General features: G+C 41.7%; 1 protein-coding gene across 1 annotated transcript in view; it reads right to left on the bottom strand.

Annotated features, from left to right (window-relative positions):
• Nucleotides 1-18,390, bottom strand: part of LOC108395223 (putative tetratricopeptide repeat protein 41) — a 52,284-nt gene that overhangs the window by 13,288 nt on the left and 20,606 nt on the right. Inside the window, 2 exon segments of the mRNA XM_073214323.1 lie at nt 2,168-2,339; nt 7,380-7,519. Of these exon segments, the coding sequence (XP_073070424.1) occupies nt 2,168-2,339; nt 7,380-7,519 (312 nt within the window).

Genomic DNA, 18,390 nt, shown 5'->3' on the forward strand with positions numbered 1-18,390 from the left:
GCCAGGGGGGCATTGCTCCAGGAACTCTTGGCATGTGCCATCAAACCCAGTCCAGTACTTCAGCAGGAGAGGACCAACAAGATCACAAAGCACATTTCGCCTGTTCCTGACGGCTTCCATAGGAGTGGGGGAAATGATTTGGGTGGCAGTGGAAGTCAAATGGCAGAAAATGGCAAGTGAAGGGGTAAGGGAACCCGGCTGTGAGGAGGATGCTGATGAAAGGAGCTGCTGATGGATGGAGGCAGAGTTGAGGAAGAGTAGGCGACATTTATTTTGCTGAGAAGGTATCAGTTTTCCTCTCGAGACTATATTCATTCTTCTCTGTCTTGTTTATCAAAATTTTTAATTTGATCTCATTTATCCAGCCCTACCCATCCCTATTCTATGAGGCCCTCGGATCCCATGGATCATTTCTCTAGTGTGTGACAGTAGTCTCGCGGGCTCCTGGCCACCAGGACAAAGGATTGACAGCACAGCAAAGTATCCCCTGGTCTTAACCAATGTTTATAAAAATCCTGTCCTAAGGACAATTTTCAACAAGGAAAAAGGCTTCTCTGCTGTTTCAGAAGGTTGACCTCTGACAATGAGGCCAAGTATGGTCAGGTCCTCTGACACAGAGGCAGCATTAAGTGTCTGTGACTCACACCCTTCAAGCTCAGGATTTGCAGTGGAGCAGAGGGGCGGTAGCGATGACTCAGTCAGTGTGCTATGCGTTCAGATTTTTCTTTTATGAGGCAATGGTCCTACTGTCAAGTTTTTGGTTCTCTAAAGAAAGTCTAGTTCTTTGCTCACGGCACTGGTCTTCTGAGGAACAAAAGGAGGCTTATGTGGTGTCAAGTACCTCAACAACTACCTGCTGGGGAGCAAAATGATAATGCTAAGAACTCAATTCATTGAACTCTTGGCATGTGCCAGGCATTCTGTTCGGCACTTTACATAAAGGATCTCTTAGCCCTCAAGATCATCCTGTGAGGAAGATCCTATTACCACTCTCACTTAACCAATGAGGAAATGAATGAGATAAGTATCAAGGACATAGCCAAGTTCTCACTGTTACTAACTTGCCCCAGGCAATCAGACCCCAGAGCCTTCCTTCCCACCTCCTCCCTGCCGTGTAGCACCTGTCATCTTACCCTCAGACACTCCCTCATCTGCAAATGCTCCGAGAAAGATTTAACACTGATGCGCACTTAGATGTTAGAGATCACCAACATCACATTCTTCCTGAAAGTGGGAGGAGGTCACCTTCCTGATGAGAGGTGAAAGGAAAATTATGTTGAAGAAAGCTGACAGTGAAAGGCAAGTCAGAGAACCAGGAAGGAAGGGGGAGAAGCTACAAAAACAAAACTTTAGAATTTAACCTAGAACATCCCCCAAGCTACTGGATAGGCTAAATCAGCTATGAAAGAGTAAAAGCCGGGGCACAGGAAGGGTGTGCTGAGCCCACCCTGGACCAGTGGAATCCCCCAGCTAACCCACAGACAATAATAAATGGCTGTTGCTTTAAGCTGCTGAGTTGAGGGATGGTTATACAATAAAAGCTAACTGACACAGCCCTTTCAGTATTACATAAGCCTGGAGTCCTTTAGTTTAGTCTGACTATAAATCAATGGGTCACAAATGCTTAATATCTTCACTCACCAAACATTTTTTTTGTCTCAGCTCTCTTAGTGGCACCACAGCAGCCTCAAGCATCAAACACTGGAGATTAAATCACAGCCACCATCAGTGAGTTCGCAACTACATGCCAGGCACCATTCTGTGTGCTCTCCAGTCTCCTATGAACGCTTTCGGTCTCACAACAACATGAAATGTAGATACTGTTTTTATCACTTCCTGACAAATATGGGAAATGTGACCCAGAAAGCTTAAAGAGCAGAGAGCCAGTGAGTGGAGAGCTGGAATTTGAACCCAGAGAGTCAGGCTCTGAATGACCGTCCTCACTGCTGGAAGCCTCCTTTTCTGAGGCTCCACAATGGCCTCCAACATTCTGAACACGTGGCCTGTCAGAAGAGGAGTGCGTTACGGTCAGCCCTCCCACGCCCGCCAGCCCACCGGAAGAACCAAGCCTGTAAATCACACACTGCTTCCCTTTCCCGACGGCGGGTACAGCCCAGGCATCCGACTCTGGAGCAAGAGGTTATTCCTCTGCATGTATGCACCTTACCTTCTTGCTTCACCAAGTCCTGGTCATCCTCTAAGTTGCTGGGCAAAAAATCCATCAGGTTCGGCCACGCTTTCTGGAAGTACTGGATCCCTTTCCGGGTTGTCCCTATTTCAAGAGAGAGTTCTCCAATAGCATTCTGTGCTTTGAGAAGCATTCCTGTCATGGACTGACTCTGTACAAAATGAAAAGGAAACCACTCCTGAGGGACGGAGCGGATCAGGAACAGCCGCCACACACCCATCCAAGAAAGGCTCATATCATATGAACGTGCAAGAGATGGCACATTTCATGTTGTTTCTCAGGGAATCCTAAATACTTATAAAATATGATGAGAAACGTTTATTGGGAGACACGGCAAACTAAAAGTAAATTTTGGAAAATGTTTTCATAGGTTGTTAGTTAATAGTAAGAAAAATTCTGAAGACAAGAATAATAGGACAATGTCTTATACATATTAAAGATCCCAGAGGAAGTAAAATTCAAGTGAACACCTGAAAAGATGTCTATGTGGCCCTTGAATTCAGGCATGGCCAAGGATCTGCTAACTTTACATTTGACACATTTTTCTTAGATTACTGTCATCATTGGTTATGCAATACTTTATTCGATCCCACAATGTTAGCTCAGAAAAAGGGTTAACTGAGCCTGGCTCCCTGGTATGAATACTTTCTGTTCTCCTGAACCTACTGAAAGTGCAATTTCCTGTCAAACTGACCTTCTACATCTTGAACCACAGCTTTCCTGCAAACAGGTTGCATCTCCCCTGACATATTCTGATATATTCCTACAAAACCGGGTGGGCTATCAAGTCCTTGGGCCAGTAGGCCTACAGTTCTTTCAGACATTCCCTCATGTGTATCCTAAAGGTGCCTTCTCAGCAGCAATCCTAGATTTCATCCCTCCTACTCACCTTTCCTATTCTCCCTTTCAAAGATGGCCTCCACATTGATTTGACTTAGATCAAACCTACCTGAAAAGTTGCCTCAGATATTGGCTAGGATTACAATTGGCTGCAAGTTAACAGAAAACCCAAATTAACAGTGACTTAATATCTCTCATACACAAGTCAGCAAGTGGGTGGCCCAGGGCTACAGACATACCACAGTGTCAGAGACTCGGGTTCCTTCCACCCTGTTGCTTGACCTTGCCTAACCTCCCTTCTCAAGGATACCTCTTGGTCTGAAATGGCTGTTCTATCTCCGGCCGTCATATCACAATCCAACCAGCAGGAAGGAGGAAAGAAGAGAAGAAAGCCACAACCCTTCACTTCCTGGAAACTTCTTAGAAGTTATCCCTATCACTTCCATTTACATCCTATCAGCCAAAACTTAGACATGTGCTCATATCTAGGTTCAAGGAAAGCTAGGAAATACAGTCTTCCTTCCTAACAAATATTTGCTGGGCTAAAAATTCAGGAGAGGGTACGTTACTTACTATGAAAGGGGAATAGATACAGGGAAATTAAAGTCTCTGGTACACTTCACTTATCCTCTTCTCTGAATTTTAAATTAGCAATGTCCACCCATTTTCCTCTTTCCTGCCTATGCCAAAGGAAGGGATGCCCAGCATTCTTCCCAAGGACCCCACCCTTCTCCAAATTCTCACTCCTGTCCTCCTCACAGAGACACAGCAGCATCTCCAATCTGCCCCTCTCCATGGTTCATTTCCTGCTCCACACAAACAGCCATATCCTGGATCAAACCTGACCTGAACCCCATCCTATCCTGACTTTTCATCTTTCTCCTCTTATTGAGAAACTTCTTAAACAAATTCTCAATATGTGCTGCTTCTCCATTTCATTTCTACACACTCACCTCTTAAAACCCTGCAGTTTGGTTCTAACCACATACAGCCCCTTCATCTCAGGAGTTTCCACTGGCTCCCACTCACCAAACCCAGGGGCTTTGTTCACTTCTCATTTGTCCAGATCTCTAAACAGAACTGATGCAGTCAGCCACTCCTTGATTTCTGGGAAACCATGACATCGGATTCTCTTCCCATCTCTCAATTCCTTCACAAGGCTTCCTTTCCCTTTCCTCCTTTTGAGTATCAAGTAATTTCCCCATAACCAGTTCCTACTGTCATTCAGAGACCCCGTTTCCTCTTGTGGTTCCAGCATTCACATGTATGTAGATGTCTGTCCAATCTCTCTCCAGATTTCCAATCCTACATTTCCTTTAGTTGGCTGAAAACTACACCTGAGTACTTTTTCCAGAACTGCAAACTCAGCAATTTAAATGCTTAAAATTCATCATCTCCCACTCCAAATCCAACTTCTTTGGATTTCCCCACTTTGTCGAATCCCCACACTCAAATCATCAGAGTTTCCTTCATTTCCTCCCTGTGTCGTAGCCACACTTCCCATCGGCCTGAGTGGGGCAGAGGAAGCTCCCGTCGTGAGGAGGCCCTCAGCTCCCTACCCACTCCCAGGCAGAGTGGCCCCTCCACTCCCAAGTCTCACCACCCACATTCCCAGACATATTAATGGGCACGTCAAAGGCAGGCACATATTATCAATTTCCTCTTCATGAAAACATGTCTTTTATTCTCTTTCTTCAGGCTCTCTACTTCTTGAGGGCAGAGACCCCACCATCCGAGCACTGAGCTTTATGCTTCATGGGCATTCAGTAAATATTTGTTGATATTCACAGTGATTGTGACCTTCAATCCTAAGTAATGGTCCATACCAGCCACCATCTATGGAGCACCAACTGAGTTAAGCACTTGCCATGCATGACCTCAATGGGTATTTACAGAAACCCTAGGAAATGGGGATTAATACTCCTTTTTTACAGGTGGGAACACTGAAGCCTAGTGAGGTTAAATAAATCACCCAAGTTCACATGGCTAGCAAGTAGGAAAGCAAGGGTGTCCTACCTGCCCTATCTCCAAAGCTCTGCCATGTACATTTTCTTAACAAGCAGGCTCCTTGTGCATAAACAGGGACCCCTTCACAAAAGTACTGGTTTTCCTGCCTGGAACACCTACTCTGATAATAACAGGAGAGAAAGTAATGAGACCTACTTTTAAAAAAATATACCTGAGCACCGCTGATATTTGGGGCAGGATAACAGCTGTGTGGGCTGTCCTGGGAAGTGTAGGGCGTCTAGCAGCACACCTGGCCTCTACACACTCAATGCCACTAGCAAATTGCCCCCTTCCCAAACCATAACGACCAAAAATGTTCCAAATATTCCCTAGGGGACAAAACTGCCTCCCATTTGAAAACCACTACATTAAAATTAAAATTGCTTAAAGACTTAAGCTGAAGAAATTATAAAGGGGGTACCGTACAAAATGTATACATCACAAATAACAAGATTTTTCCCTTCAAGAATGTTAGGCATGTATTTCAAAGAAGTTGTTATTGCCCAAAATAGTTTCAGAACTTCTCTTTTGGAAGTGCCTTTGGAGCCTAAAGGAAGTTGTTTTAAATAACGTCCATGGTTGGCTTATCCCAAAAAACTGTTGCAAAAATATTTTGAGAATAGAATCATAAGATTGGTGCCTCTAAAAGGAGGGCTCTGCAGTGGGAAATTCTTTTTGAATGCCTAAGCTTTGGCACCCCTCCTGTGACATCAGCCTCATCCCTTCGCCACCACGTAGTTCATGGGTTATGCTTCATCACCAGTGAAGATGTTGGCAGTGACTTCCAGCTGGATGGGGGACTCCCTGAGAGCAGAAACTGCCTGTTTCACTTCCTGGCTACATCCCAACCCCCAAGTGCTGTGCTCAGGTGACATCCTCAATGAATGGTCGCTGGCTGAGCAGCTGAGTGAAGGATTGCAATCAGGCACTCAGTGATCACCCAATAAAATAATTGATGCTTTCCAGACAGACACATGCCAGTGATGAAAATGTGGACCTCATGGGAAAAAAAATTGGTGCAGGGGGAAATTCCATAATCATAGTAAGATACCAGAGAAGGACTGGACTCTACCCCCTGAAAAATCGAAGAGCGGTCCAAATAGCTTAAATCAAACTCATTATTTCTAACCTAGGCCACTGTTAACTTTAGAGCCCACAGACAGTAAAAACAAAATAGCTACCAGTTCTTAAGATCTCATACGCAAAGTGCTTTGTGCACTTTCATACTTGACCCTGTTAAGATCCTTAACAATGAACACTCACTGAGTCAAAGGTTACAATTCTTGCCATGGTCACACAGCAGAAAGTCCCAAAGCACTTTAATCTGGGTCAGTCTGAAAACAGCCCATGCTCTAGTCACCACTACTCTATGCTACCTTCTAAGGACATGAATTATTTGCAAATTCGAATTGATTCACTGATTCATTTGTCACATTTAGTAAGTCAGTTGTAATATGCCACAGAGGATACAGAAACTGGCAAATAAGCATGGTCTCTACCATAAAGGGACTTGCAATGTTGAGTCTTATAAACCTTTTAGATAGAATTCCTTCTATAAAGATGTGTGTTGATGGAGGCAAAGGCAGTGGCTTATGAAAATTTGAAATAAAAAGAACTTTGTTTTGAAATAAAAAGAGCTTTGTTTGGGTTACACTCTTGGTCCACAAACTCTCCTGCAATAAGTGAAAATTTGTATTTTTTAAAGAAAGGACAGTTAAATGTCATCCTAGGCATAGTGATGGATATGTGTGATGAGTGAAACTTTCATTGTATTCAACAAAGCCAAAAGTTCATGGTGTGGGGGATCATGGGGAGAACAATGTACCACAGAGAAGGGACATAGTGGATCTCTGGCAACTTGCTGCACTAATGGGCAGTGACTGCATTGGGGTAAGGGTGGGGACTTGATAGTATGGGTAAATGTAGTAACCACATTGTTTTTTCATGTGAAACCTCCATAAGAGTATATAAATCATACCTTAATAAAAAATTTTAAAAAAATTATAACCAAGTCTTTAACTGATTTTAGATTCATTCATTTCAATCCACTGCTCTATTTATCTTTTGCTTTATAAACATTCCTTTTTTCCCAAAAAGTGACACCTATTGGTATTCATTCATTCAATAATGACTATCTTCTGTTTAGTGCTTGGCACCAATACACAGTTTGGGGGGTGGATTAAAATCAAAGCTTCCCCACTGATTAGCACAACTAATTATTATTAATTATTTATTTCCTCTATTTGTGGATTAGATTATAAAGGGTCAAAGGTAAATGATATCTGAAAATAGCTAACACAAAAGGAATAATGTTTGAAGGATTAAAAATTATATCCCACTTTACCTGCACTAACATGTACTCAAGACTCAAGAATAACTCTTCCGCTCCATTGGTCTTATCCGTAAGCTTCAGAAACCTTGCGATAAAGAACATTAATTGGCATTTGCCAGTGGCGGTAACCTCAAAGAGCCTGCATTCAAGCACTAGAATGGGAAGAAAAGTAAATAATCCTGAAGCTTACTTGGACAGGAACAAAGAGTACAGTACACAGTACCCACCACTTAATCTGATGCAGGAGTTAATACATTATCCACATTTCAGTGTTTTTATCTCAAGGAATCATCATTTTGCTTTATGAAGGTTTATATATATTACCAAGTATTTTAGACTGTGACATGAAAAATACTCTAATGCTTTTTAAGTAGCCTTGGTATATAAATTTTGAAAACCAGAGAGTCAAAAAAGAGTACTTTCAGCTTAATCCATACATGACTGTAATTGTATTTGGGGGTGATTTTCCGAAGAGAAGGAAAAGATGTTTAAATTACTTATACAATTCTGCCCTCTGTTGCAACTATCTTGAATTACTGGCTTTAACAGAAAGAACAAAATAGGGAGCATACTGTGTGTGTGTGTGTCTGTGTGTGTGTGTGTGTGTGTGTGTGTGTGAGTGCGCATGTGTGTATGTGTACCTAATGATACATAGGATATAAGGTTAATATACAAAAGCCTTTCCTATATGCCAGCAATGAAAAATGGAAATTAAAAATTTTAAACACAATACTATTTGTAATAGCACCCAGAAAATGAGATACTTAGGTATAATTCTAAAAAACATGTTCATGATCTATATGCAGAAAACTGCAAAACTCTGATGAAAAATATCAAAAAAGATCTAAATAAATGGAGAAATATTCTGTGTTGATGAATCGGGAGACTTGACATTGTTAAGATACTTGGCTATAAATTCAATGTAATCCCAAGAAAAATCTTCTATAGCTGCCCAACTGATCTTTGACGAAGTAGCAAAGATAACTCAGTGGAGAGTCTTATTAATAAATGGTACTAGAACAATTAGACATCTACATGCAAAGAAAAAAAAAGAAGAATCAAGACACAGACATCACACCTTTCACAAAAAAATTTACTCAAAATGGATCATAGACCTAAATACAAAATACTATAAAACCTTTAGAAGGAAATATAAGAAACAAGCTACATGATGTTGGATTTGGTGATGGGTTATTAAATACAACACCAAAAGCATGATCCATTCAATCCAAAGAAAATATTGATTAGGTTAGACCTTATTAAAATTTAAAACTTGTGCTCTGTGAAAGACACTACTAAGAGAATGAAAAGACAAGACAAAATTGGGAAAAACCTATTTGTAAAACACAAATCTCATAAAGGACTTCTACCCAAAATATGCAAGGAACTCTTTTTTTTTTTTTTTTTTTTTTTTTTTGTTTTTGTTTTTGTTTTTGTTTTTTAAATTTTTTATTAAGGTAGGATTGATATACACTCTTATGAAGGTTTCACATGAAAAAACAATGTGGTTACTACATTTACCCATATTATCAAGTCCCCACCCAGACCCCAGTGCAGTCACTGTCCATCAGTGCAGCAAGTTGCCACAGATCCAGTATGAGGAGACACTGATCTTTATGAAACGAATATTTCATCATGTCTCATTCCTTAAAAGCATCCACTGGTTCCCAGTATGTGGCTCAATCCTTGACCCTGGCCCATGTGTCCCTGAACACCAATCAGAGCAGCATATTAAAGGACTCTGGAACTTCACTGTGTGACATGCACCAGGTCTTCTCTCACTTTGTTCCCTCTGCCCAAAATGATTGCTCCTGTTCCCTTTCTCTACTTGGAATATTCCTGCATGTCATTTTTTTTTTTTTTTTTTTTTTTTTTTGAGAGGGCATCTCTCATATTTATTGATCAAATGGTTGTTAACAACAATAAAATTCAGTATAGGGGGGTCAATGCTCAATGTACAATCATTAATCCATCTCAAGCCTAATTCTCGTCAGTCTCCAATCTTCTGAAGCATAACGAACAAGTTCTTACATGGTGAACGAATTCTTACAGAGTGAATAAATTCTTACATGGTGAACAGTACAAGGGCAGTCATCACAGAAACTTTCGGTTTTGATCATGCAATATGACCTATAAACCATCAGGTCAAATATGAATATTCATTTGATTTTTGTACTTGATTTATATGTTGATCCCACATTTCTCCTATTATTATTATTATTATTATTTTTATTTTTAATAAAATGCTGAAGTGGTAGGTAGATGCAAGATAAAGGTAGAAAACATAGTTTAGTGCTGTAAGAAGGCAAATGTAGATGATCAGATGATCAGGTGTGTGCCTATGGACTAAGTATTAATCCAGGTTAGACAAGGGCAGCAAAACATCCACGGATGCAGAAGATTTCTCTCAAAGCAGGGGGGGTGAGGTTCTGAGCCTCACCTCTGTTGATCCCCAAATTCTCACCTGATGGCCCCCCTGCGACTGTGCCTGTCTTAGGTTGTTCCTCCCTTGAGGAATCTTACCCGTCTCTGGCTAACCAGTCATCTTCCGGGGCCATACAGGGAAATGTAAAGTTGGTAAGTGAGAGAGAAGCCATATTGTTTGCAAAGGTTAGCTTTTTACTTCTTTGCAGATTTATGCCCTGTGGCTTCTATGCCCAGCACTTGTCTCGAGGTATCTTTACCACCTGGAGGAATTATGATACTCGGTAAATTCGATATGAGGCACGAATTCTATTTAAAGTTTGTAATTAGGAAGGAAGAAGAAAAGCTATAGATGTAGCATATGAAGGAAACTTGGGAGGATTGATTATTTCTTTGACATATCTTCTTGTATAGTACCTTAAGTATGTATAGGTTTTAAACTACTAACTAATTTGCACACACATATTGACATAATAGGAATACGGTGACATAAACAAAGCAAATCTATAATTACCAGCCATCTCCAGTGAAGCCAAGAAAACCATTTAGGCACCCTAGGCATTTGTGAAAATTTATCTATGATATGATGGATATTTTCCAACTGTACTTGAACCATCAGACAAATTAAAGCAGCCCATTTCTGGGATCTGTTCACATCCCATATGTTCTTTTAACCATAGATAGTCTATAGTCATGAGATTTTGGGGTGCTACAACTTGCACCCCTCCCAACTCCTGGTTGAGTTCCAACAGTACAGATCCAGTCAAATTCGTTGTCTCACTGTATGCACATGCCAGCCTAGACATCTCCCTCCTCCTTCTCATGGCAAGTCCAGGAGATGGTGGGCTGGATGCAGCCACAACCGCAGCATCGTCCGGATCCCTGTGGAGACTTTTTGATGATCATCCCCCGGCACGAGTCCTCCAGAGAGTGCTGATGCCGGAAGCTCCTCCTCATATCGTATCTTAGTTCATTTTCTGGGTATCCAAGCTAGGCCTTGATCTTCTGCGTAGAAACAAACAGACCCTTTGCCCACACTTTGACATGCCCTCTATACCACTGTGCAGAACTCATTGGAGGTCAGCACACAGTAACTGCTTTTTTTTTTTTTTTTTTTTAATTAAGAGAAAGGAATATTATCAGAAAAGAGTACCTCCATAGCTGATCATCTGACACCCTTTAAGTGATCAACATTAAGGATATTTAAAGCATGCGTTGATCTTTGATTTACCAATAGTTTTATCCTGTTAAGGAGTAATCCCCCCTTTCTTTCTTTCTTTCTTTTTTTTTTTTTTAAATTTTTAATCTACACTTACCTGAAGAATACTATGTTTACTATGCTCTCCCCTATATCAGGTCCCCCCTAACAACCACATTACGGTTACTGTCCATCAGCTTAGCAAAATGTTGTAGAGTCACTACTTGTCCTCTCTGTGTTGTGCAGCCCACCCTCCCCTTTCTCCCTCCCCCCCATGCATGCTAATCTTAATACCCCCCTTCTTCTTCCCCCCCCTTATCCCTCCCTGCCCACCCATCCTCCCCAGTTCCTTTCCCTTTGGTACCTGTTAGTCCATTTTTGGGTTCTGTAATTCTGCTGCTGTTTTGTTCCTTCAGTTTTTCCTTTGTTCCTATACTCCTCAGATGAGTGAAATCATTTGGTATTTCTCTTTCTCCGCTTGGCTTATTTCACTGAGCATAATACTCTCCAGCTCCATCCATGTTGCTGCAAATGGTTGGATTTTTCCACTTCTTATGGCTGAGTAGTATTCCATTGTGTATATGTACCACATCTTCTTTATCCATTCATCTACAGATGGACATTTAGGTTGCTTCCAATTCTTGGCTATTGTAAATAGTGCTGCGATAAACATAGGAGTGCATCTGTCTTTCTCAAACTTGATTGCTGCGTTCTTAGGGTAAATTCCTAGGAGTGGAATTCCTGGGTCAAATGGTAGGTCTGTTTTGAGCATTTTGATGCACCTCCATACTGCTTTCCACAATGGTTGAACTAATTTACATTCCCACCAGCAGTGTAGGAGGGTTCCCCTTTCTCCACAGCCTCGCCAACATTTGTTGTTGTTTGTCTTTTGGATGGCAGCTATCCTTACTGGTGTGAGGTGATACCTCATTGTAGTTTTAATTTGCATTTCTCTGATAATTAGCGATGTGGAGCATCTTTTCATGTGTCTCTTGGCCATCTGTATTTCTTTTTTGGAGAACTGTCTGTTCAGTTCCTCTGCCCATTTTTTAATTGGGTTATTTGTTTTTTGTTTGTTGAGGCGTGTGAGCTCTTTATATATTCTGGACGTCAAGCCTTTATCAGATCTGTCATTTTCAAATATATTCTCCCATACTGTAGGGTTCCTTTTTGTTCTATTGATGGTGTCTTTCGCTGTACAGAAGCTTTTCAGCTTAATGTAGTCCCACTTGCTCATTTTTGCTGTTGTTTTCCTTGCCCGGGGAGATATGTTCAAGAAGAGATCACTCATGTTTATGTCTAAGAGGTTTTTGCCTATGTTTTTTTCCAAGAGTTTAATGGTTTCGTGACTTACATTCAGGTCTTTGATCCATTTTGAGTTTACCTTTGTATATGGGGTTAGACAATGGTCCAGTTTCATTCTCCTACATGTAGCTGTCCAGTTTTGCCAGCACCATCTGTTGAAGAGACTGTCATTTTGCCATTGTATGTCCATGGCTCCTTTATCAAATATTAATTGACCATATATGTTTGGGTTAATTTCTGGGGTCTCTAATCTGTTCCACTGGTCTGTGGCTCTGTTCTTGTGCCAGTACCAAATTGTCTTGATTACTATGGCTTTGTAGTAGAGCTTGAAGTTGGGGAGTGAGATCCCCCCTACTTTATTCTTCTTTTTCAGGATTGCTTTGGCTATTCGGGGTCTTTGGTGTTTCCATATGAATTTTTGAATTATTTGTTCCAATTCATTGAAGAATGTTGCTGGTAATTTGAGAGGGATTGCATCAAATTTGTATATTGCTTTCGGCAGGATGGCCATTTTGACGATATTAATTCTTCCTAGCCATGAGCATGGGATGAGTTTCCATTTATTAGTGTCCCCTTTAATTTCTCTTAAGAGTGACTTGTAGTTTTCAGAGTATAAGTCTTTCACTTCCTTGGTTAGGTTTATTCCTAGGTATTTTATTCTTTTTGATGCAATGGTGAATGGAATTGTTTTCCTGATTTCTCTTTCTATTGATTCGTTGTTAGTGTATAGGAAAGCTACAGATTTCTGTGTGTTGATTTTGTATCCTGCAACTTTGCTGTATTCCGATATCAGTTCTAGTAGTTTTGGAGTGGAGTCTTTAGGGTTTTTTATGTACAGTATCATATCATCTGCAAATAGTGACAGTTTAACTTCTTCTTTACCAATCTGGATTCCTTGTATTTCTTTGTTTTGTCTGATTGCCGTGGCTAGGACCTCCAGTACTATGTTAAATAACAGTGGGGAGAGTGGGCATCCCTGTCTGGTTCCCGATCTCAGTGGAAATGCTTTCAGCTTCTCGCTGTTCAGTATAATGCTGGCTGTGGGTTTATCATATATGGCCTTTATTATGTTGAGGTACTTGCCCTCTATTCCCATTTTGCTGAGAGTTTTTATCATGAATGGATGTTGAATTTTGTCAAATGCTTTTTCAGCATCTATGGAGATGATCATGTGGTTTTTGTCTTTCTTTTTGTTGATGTGGTGGATGATGTTGATGGATTTTCGAATGTTGTACCATCCTTGCATCCCTGGGATGAACCCCACTTGGTCATGGTGTATGATCCTTTTGATATACTGTTGAATTCTGTTTGCTAATATTTTATTGAGTATTTTTGCATCTACGTTCATCAGGGATATTGGTCTGTAATTTTCTTTTTTGGTGGGGTCTTTGCCTGGTTTTGGTATTAGGGTGATGTTGGCTTCATAGAATGAGTTTGGGAGTATTCCCTCTTCTTCTATTTTGTGGAACACTTTAAGGAGAATGGGTATTATGTCTTCTCTGTGTGTCTGATAAAATTCTGAGGTAAATCCGTCCGGCCCCGGGGTTTTGTTCTTGGGTAGTTTTTTGATTACTGTTTCAATTTCTTTGCTTGTAATTGGTTTGTTTAACTTTTGTGTTTCTTCCGTGGTCAGTCTTGGGAGGTTGTATTTTTCTAGGAAGTTGTCCATTTCTTCTAGGTTTTCCAGCTTGTTGGCATATAGGTTTTCATAGTAGTCTTTAATAATTCTTTGTATTTCTGTGGAGTCTGTCGTGATTTTTCCATTCTCATTTCTGATTATGTTGATTTGTGTTGACTCTCTTTTTCTCTTAATAAGTTGGGCTAGAGGCTTATCTATTTTGTTTATTTTCTCAAAGAACCAGCTCTTGGTTTCGTTGATTTTTGCTATTGTTTTATTCTTCTCAATTTTGTTTATTTCTTCTCTGATCTTTATTATGTCCCTCCTTCTGCTGACTTTAGGCCTCATTTGTTCTTCTTTTTCCAGTTTTAATAATTGTGATGTTAGACTATTCATTTGGGATTGTTCTTCCTTCTTCAAGTGTGCCTGGATTGCTATATACTTTCCTCTTAAGACTGCTTTCGCTGCATCCCACAGAAGTTGGGGCTTAGTGTTGTTGTTGTCATTTGTTTCTATATATTCCTTGATCTCTATTTTGATTTGTTCATTGATCCATTGATTATTTAGTAGCATGTTGTTAAGCCTCCATGTGTTTGTGAGCCTTTTTGTTTTCTTTGTAGAATTTATTTCTACTTTCATACCTTTGTGGTCTGAAAAATTGGTTGGTAGAATTTCAATATTGTGGAATTTACTGAGGCTCTTTTTGTGAGCTAGTATGTGGTCTATTCTAGAGAATGTTCCATGTGCACTTGAGAAGAATGTATATCCTGTTGCTTTTGGATGTAAAGTTCTATAGATGTCTATTAGGTCCATCTGTTCTAGTGTGTTGTTCAGTGCCTGTGTGTCTTTACTTATTTTCTGCCCGGTGGATCTATCCTTTGGGGTGAGTGGTGTGTTGAAGTCTCCTACAATGAATGCATTGCAGTCTATTTCCCTCTTTAGTTCTGTTAGTATTTGCTTCACATATGCTGGTGCTCCTGTATTGGGTGCATATATATTTAGAATGGTTATATCCTCTTGTTGGACTAAGCCCTTTATCATTATGTAGTGGCCTTCTTTATCTCTTGTTACTTTCTTTGTTTTGAAGTCTATTTTGTCTGATATTAGTACTGCAACCCCTGCTTTCTTCTCACTGTTGTTTGCCTGAAATATGTTTTTCCATCCCTTGACTTTTAGTCTATGCTTATCTTTGGGTTTAAGGTGAGTTTCTTGTAAGCAGCATATAGATGGGTCTTGCTTTTTTATCCATTCTATTACTCTATGTCTTTTGATTGGTGCATTAAGTCCATTTACATTTAGGGTGACTATTGAAAGATATGTACTTATTGCCATTGCAGGCTTTAGATTCGTGGTTACCAAAGGTTCAAGGTTAGCTTCTTTAGTATCTTACTGCCTAACTTAGCTCGCTTATTGAGCTGTTATATACACTGTCTGGAGAGTCTTTTCTTCTCTCCCTTCTTATTCCTTCTCCTCCCTTCTTCATATGTTGTGTGTTTTGTTCTGTGCTCTTTTTAGGGGTGCTCCCATCTAGAGCAGTCCCTGTAGGATGCCCTGTAGAGGTGGTTTGTGGGAAGCAAATTCCCTCAGCTTTTGCTTGTCTGGGAATTGTTTGATCCCACCATCATATTTAAATGATAGTCGTGCTGGATACAGTATCCTTGGTTCAAGGCCCTTCTGTTTCATTGCATTAAGTATATCATGCCATTCTCTTCTGGCCTGTAGGGTTTCTGTTGAGAAGTCTGATGTTAGCCTGATTGGTTTTCCTTTATAGGTGACCTTTTTCTCTCTAGCTGCCTTTAAAACTCTTTCCTTGTCCTTGATCCTTGCCATTTTAATTATTATGTGTCTTGGTGTTGTCCTCCTTGGATCCTTTCTGTTGGGGGTTCTGTATAATTCCATGGTCTGTTCGATTATTTCCTCCCCCAGTTTGGGGAAGTTTTCAGCAATTATTTCTTCAAAGACCCTTTCTATCCCTTTTCCTCTTTCTTCCTCTTCTGGTATCCCTATAATACGAATGTTTTTCCTTTTGTATTGGTCACATATTTCTCTTAGTGTTGTTTCATTCCTGGAGATCCTTTTATCTCTCTCTATGTCAGCTTCTATACGTTCCTGTTCTCTGGCTTCTATTCCTTCAATGGCCTCTTGCATCTTATCCATTCTGCTTATAAATCCTTCCAGGGATTGTTTCACTTCTGTGATCTCTTTCCTGACATCTGTGATCTCCTTCCGGACTTCATCCCACTGCTCTTGCATTTTTCTCTGCATCTCATCCCACTGCTCTTGCATTTTTCTCTGCATCTCATCCCATTGCTCTTGCATTTTTTTCTGCATCTCTGTCAGCATGTTCATGATTTTTATTTTGAATTCTTTTTCAGGAGGACTAGTTAGGTCTGTCTCCTTCTCAGGTGTTGTCTCTGTGATCTTTGTCTGCCTGTAGTTTTGCCTTTTCATGGTGATAGAGATAGTCTGCAGAGCTGGTACAAGTGACCGCTGGAAGAGCTTCCCTTCTTGTTGGTTTGTAGCCTTTTCCTGGGAGAATAGCGACCTCTAGTGGCTTGTGCTGGGCAGCTGTGCGCAGACAGGGCTTCTGCTTCCTGCCCAGTTGCTTTGGGGTTTATCTCCACTGTTGCTGTGGGCTTGGCCTGGCTGGGGCTGTTCCTCCAAAATGGTGGAGCCCCGTTAGAGGGGGAGCAGCCAGGAGACTATTTATCTCCGTAAGGGGCCTCTGTGCTCCCTGCTGCCCAGGGGGTTAGAGTGCCCAGAGATCCCCAGATTCCCTGCTTCTGGTCTAAGTGACCTGTCCTGCCCCTTTAAGATTTCCAAAAAGCACTCTCCAAACCAAAACAACAACAGCAACAATGAGAGAGGGAACAGAAAGGAAAAAAAAAAGAAAAAACACGCGATTTTTTTTTTTTTTTTCCTCAGGTGCCGGTCCCAGGCACCCGCGCACTGGTCCTGCTGCCCTGTCTCCCTAGCACCAGGGTCCCTGTCCTTTCAAGGCTTCCAAAAAGCACCCACCCACCGGTCCCGCAGGGAAGGAACGCTCAATATTCTTTGTCCTCAGGCACTGGTCCCACGCACCCGCTCACCAGTCCTGCCGCCCTGCCTCCCTAGCACCGGGGTCCCTGTCCCTTCAAGGCTTCCAAAAAGCACTTGGCAAAAAGAGAGAAAAAAAAGGGGAAAAACGCGCGATTTCTTCCGTCCTCAGGTGCTGGTCTCAGGCACCCACCCACCGGTCCCACAGGGAAAAATGCGGGATATTCTTTGTCCTCAGGTGCCGGTCCCAGGCACCCGCTCACCAGTCCCGCCGCCCTGCCTCCCTAGCACCGGGGTCCCTGTCCCTTTTAGGCTTCCAAAAAGCACTCGCAGAAAAGAGAAAAAAAAAAGGGGAAAAACGCGCGATTTCCTCTGTCCTCAAGTGCCAGTCTCAGGCACCCGCCCACCGGTCCCGCAGGGAAAAACGGGGGATATTCTTTGTCCTCAGGCGCCGGTCCCAGCCACCCGCTCACCAGTCCCGCCACCGTGCCTCCCTAGCACTGGGGTCCCTGTCCCTTCAAGGCTTCCAAAAAGCGCTTGCCAAAAAGAGAAAAAAAAAAAAGGGGAAAAACGCGCGACCTCCTCCATCCTCAGGCACCGGTCTCAGGCACCCGCCCCCAGGTCTCGCAGGGAGAAACGCGGGATATTCTTTGTCCTCCGGCGCCGTTCCCAGGCACCTCCTCACCGGTCCCGCCACCCTGCCTCCCCAGCAACGGGGGCCCGTCCCTCTAAGGCTTCCAAAAAGCGCTCGCCAAAAAAAAAACTGCTCCGGTTTCTCTCCACCCACCGGGAGCCGGGGGGAGGGGCGCTCGGGTCCCGCCGGGCTGGGGCTTGTATCTTACCCCCTTCACAAGGCGCTGGGTTCTTGCAGGTGTGGATGTGGTCTGGATGTTGTCCTGTGTCCTGTGGTCTCTATTTTAGGAAGATTTTTCTTTGTTATATTTTCATAGCTCTATGTGTTTTTGGGAGGAGATTTCCACTGCTCTACTCACGCCGCCATCTTGGCTCCCCTCTCCTTGCAAGGAACTCTTAAAGCTCAACAATAAGATGTGTAAAGATGTTCAACATTATTTGTTACTAGAGTATTGCAAATTAAAACAACAATAAGATAATACTATACAACTATTTGAATGGCTAAAGTTAAAAAATATTTTTAACTGACAATACCAAATACTAGTGAGGATGCAGAACAACAGAAACACTTATTCATTGTTGGTGGGAATGCAAAATGGTACAGTACCTTTGGAAGACATTTGGATGTTTCTGAGGGTCTGAAGGGCAAAATTTCATACACTAGTACAGTACCTTTGGAAGACAATATGGCAGTTTCTTACAAAGCTAGTCTTTACCATACATTGGTTCCAGCAATCAAGCAATCGTTGTCCTACGTATTTACCCAACTGATTTTAAAATTTACATGCAAATGTTTATGGCAGCTTTAT

The sequence above is a fragment of the Manis javanica genome, chromosome 10 (genome assembly GCF_040802235.1).
Source record: "Manis javanica isolate MJ-LG chromosome 10, MJ_LKY, whole genome shotgun sequence".
NCBI lineage: Eukaryota > Metazoa > Chordata > Mammalia > Pholidota > Manidae > Manis > Manis javanica.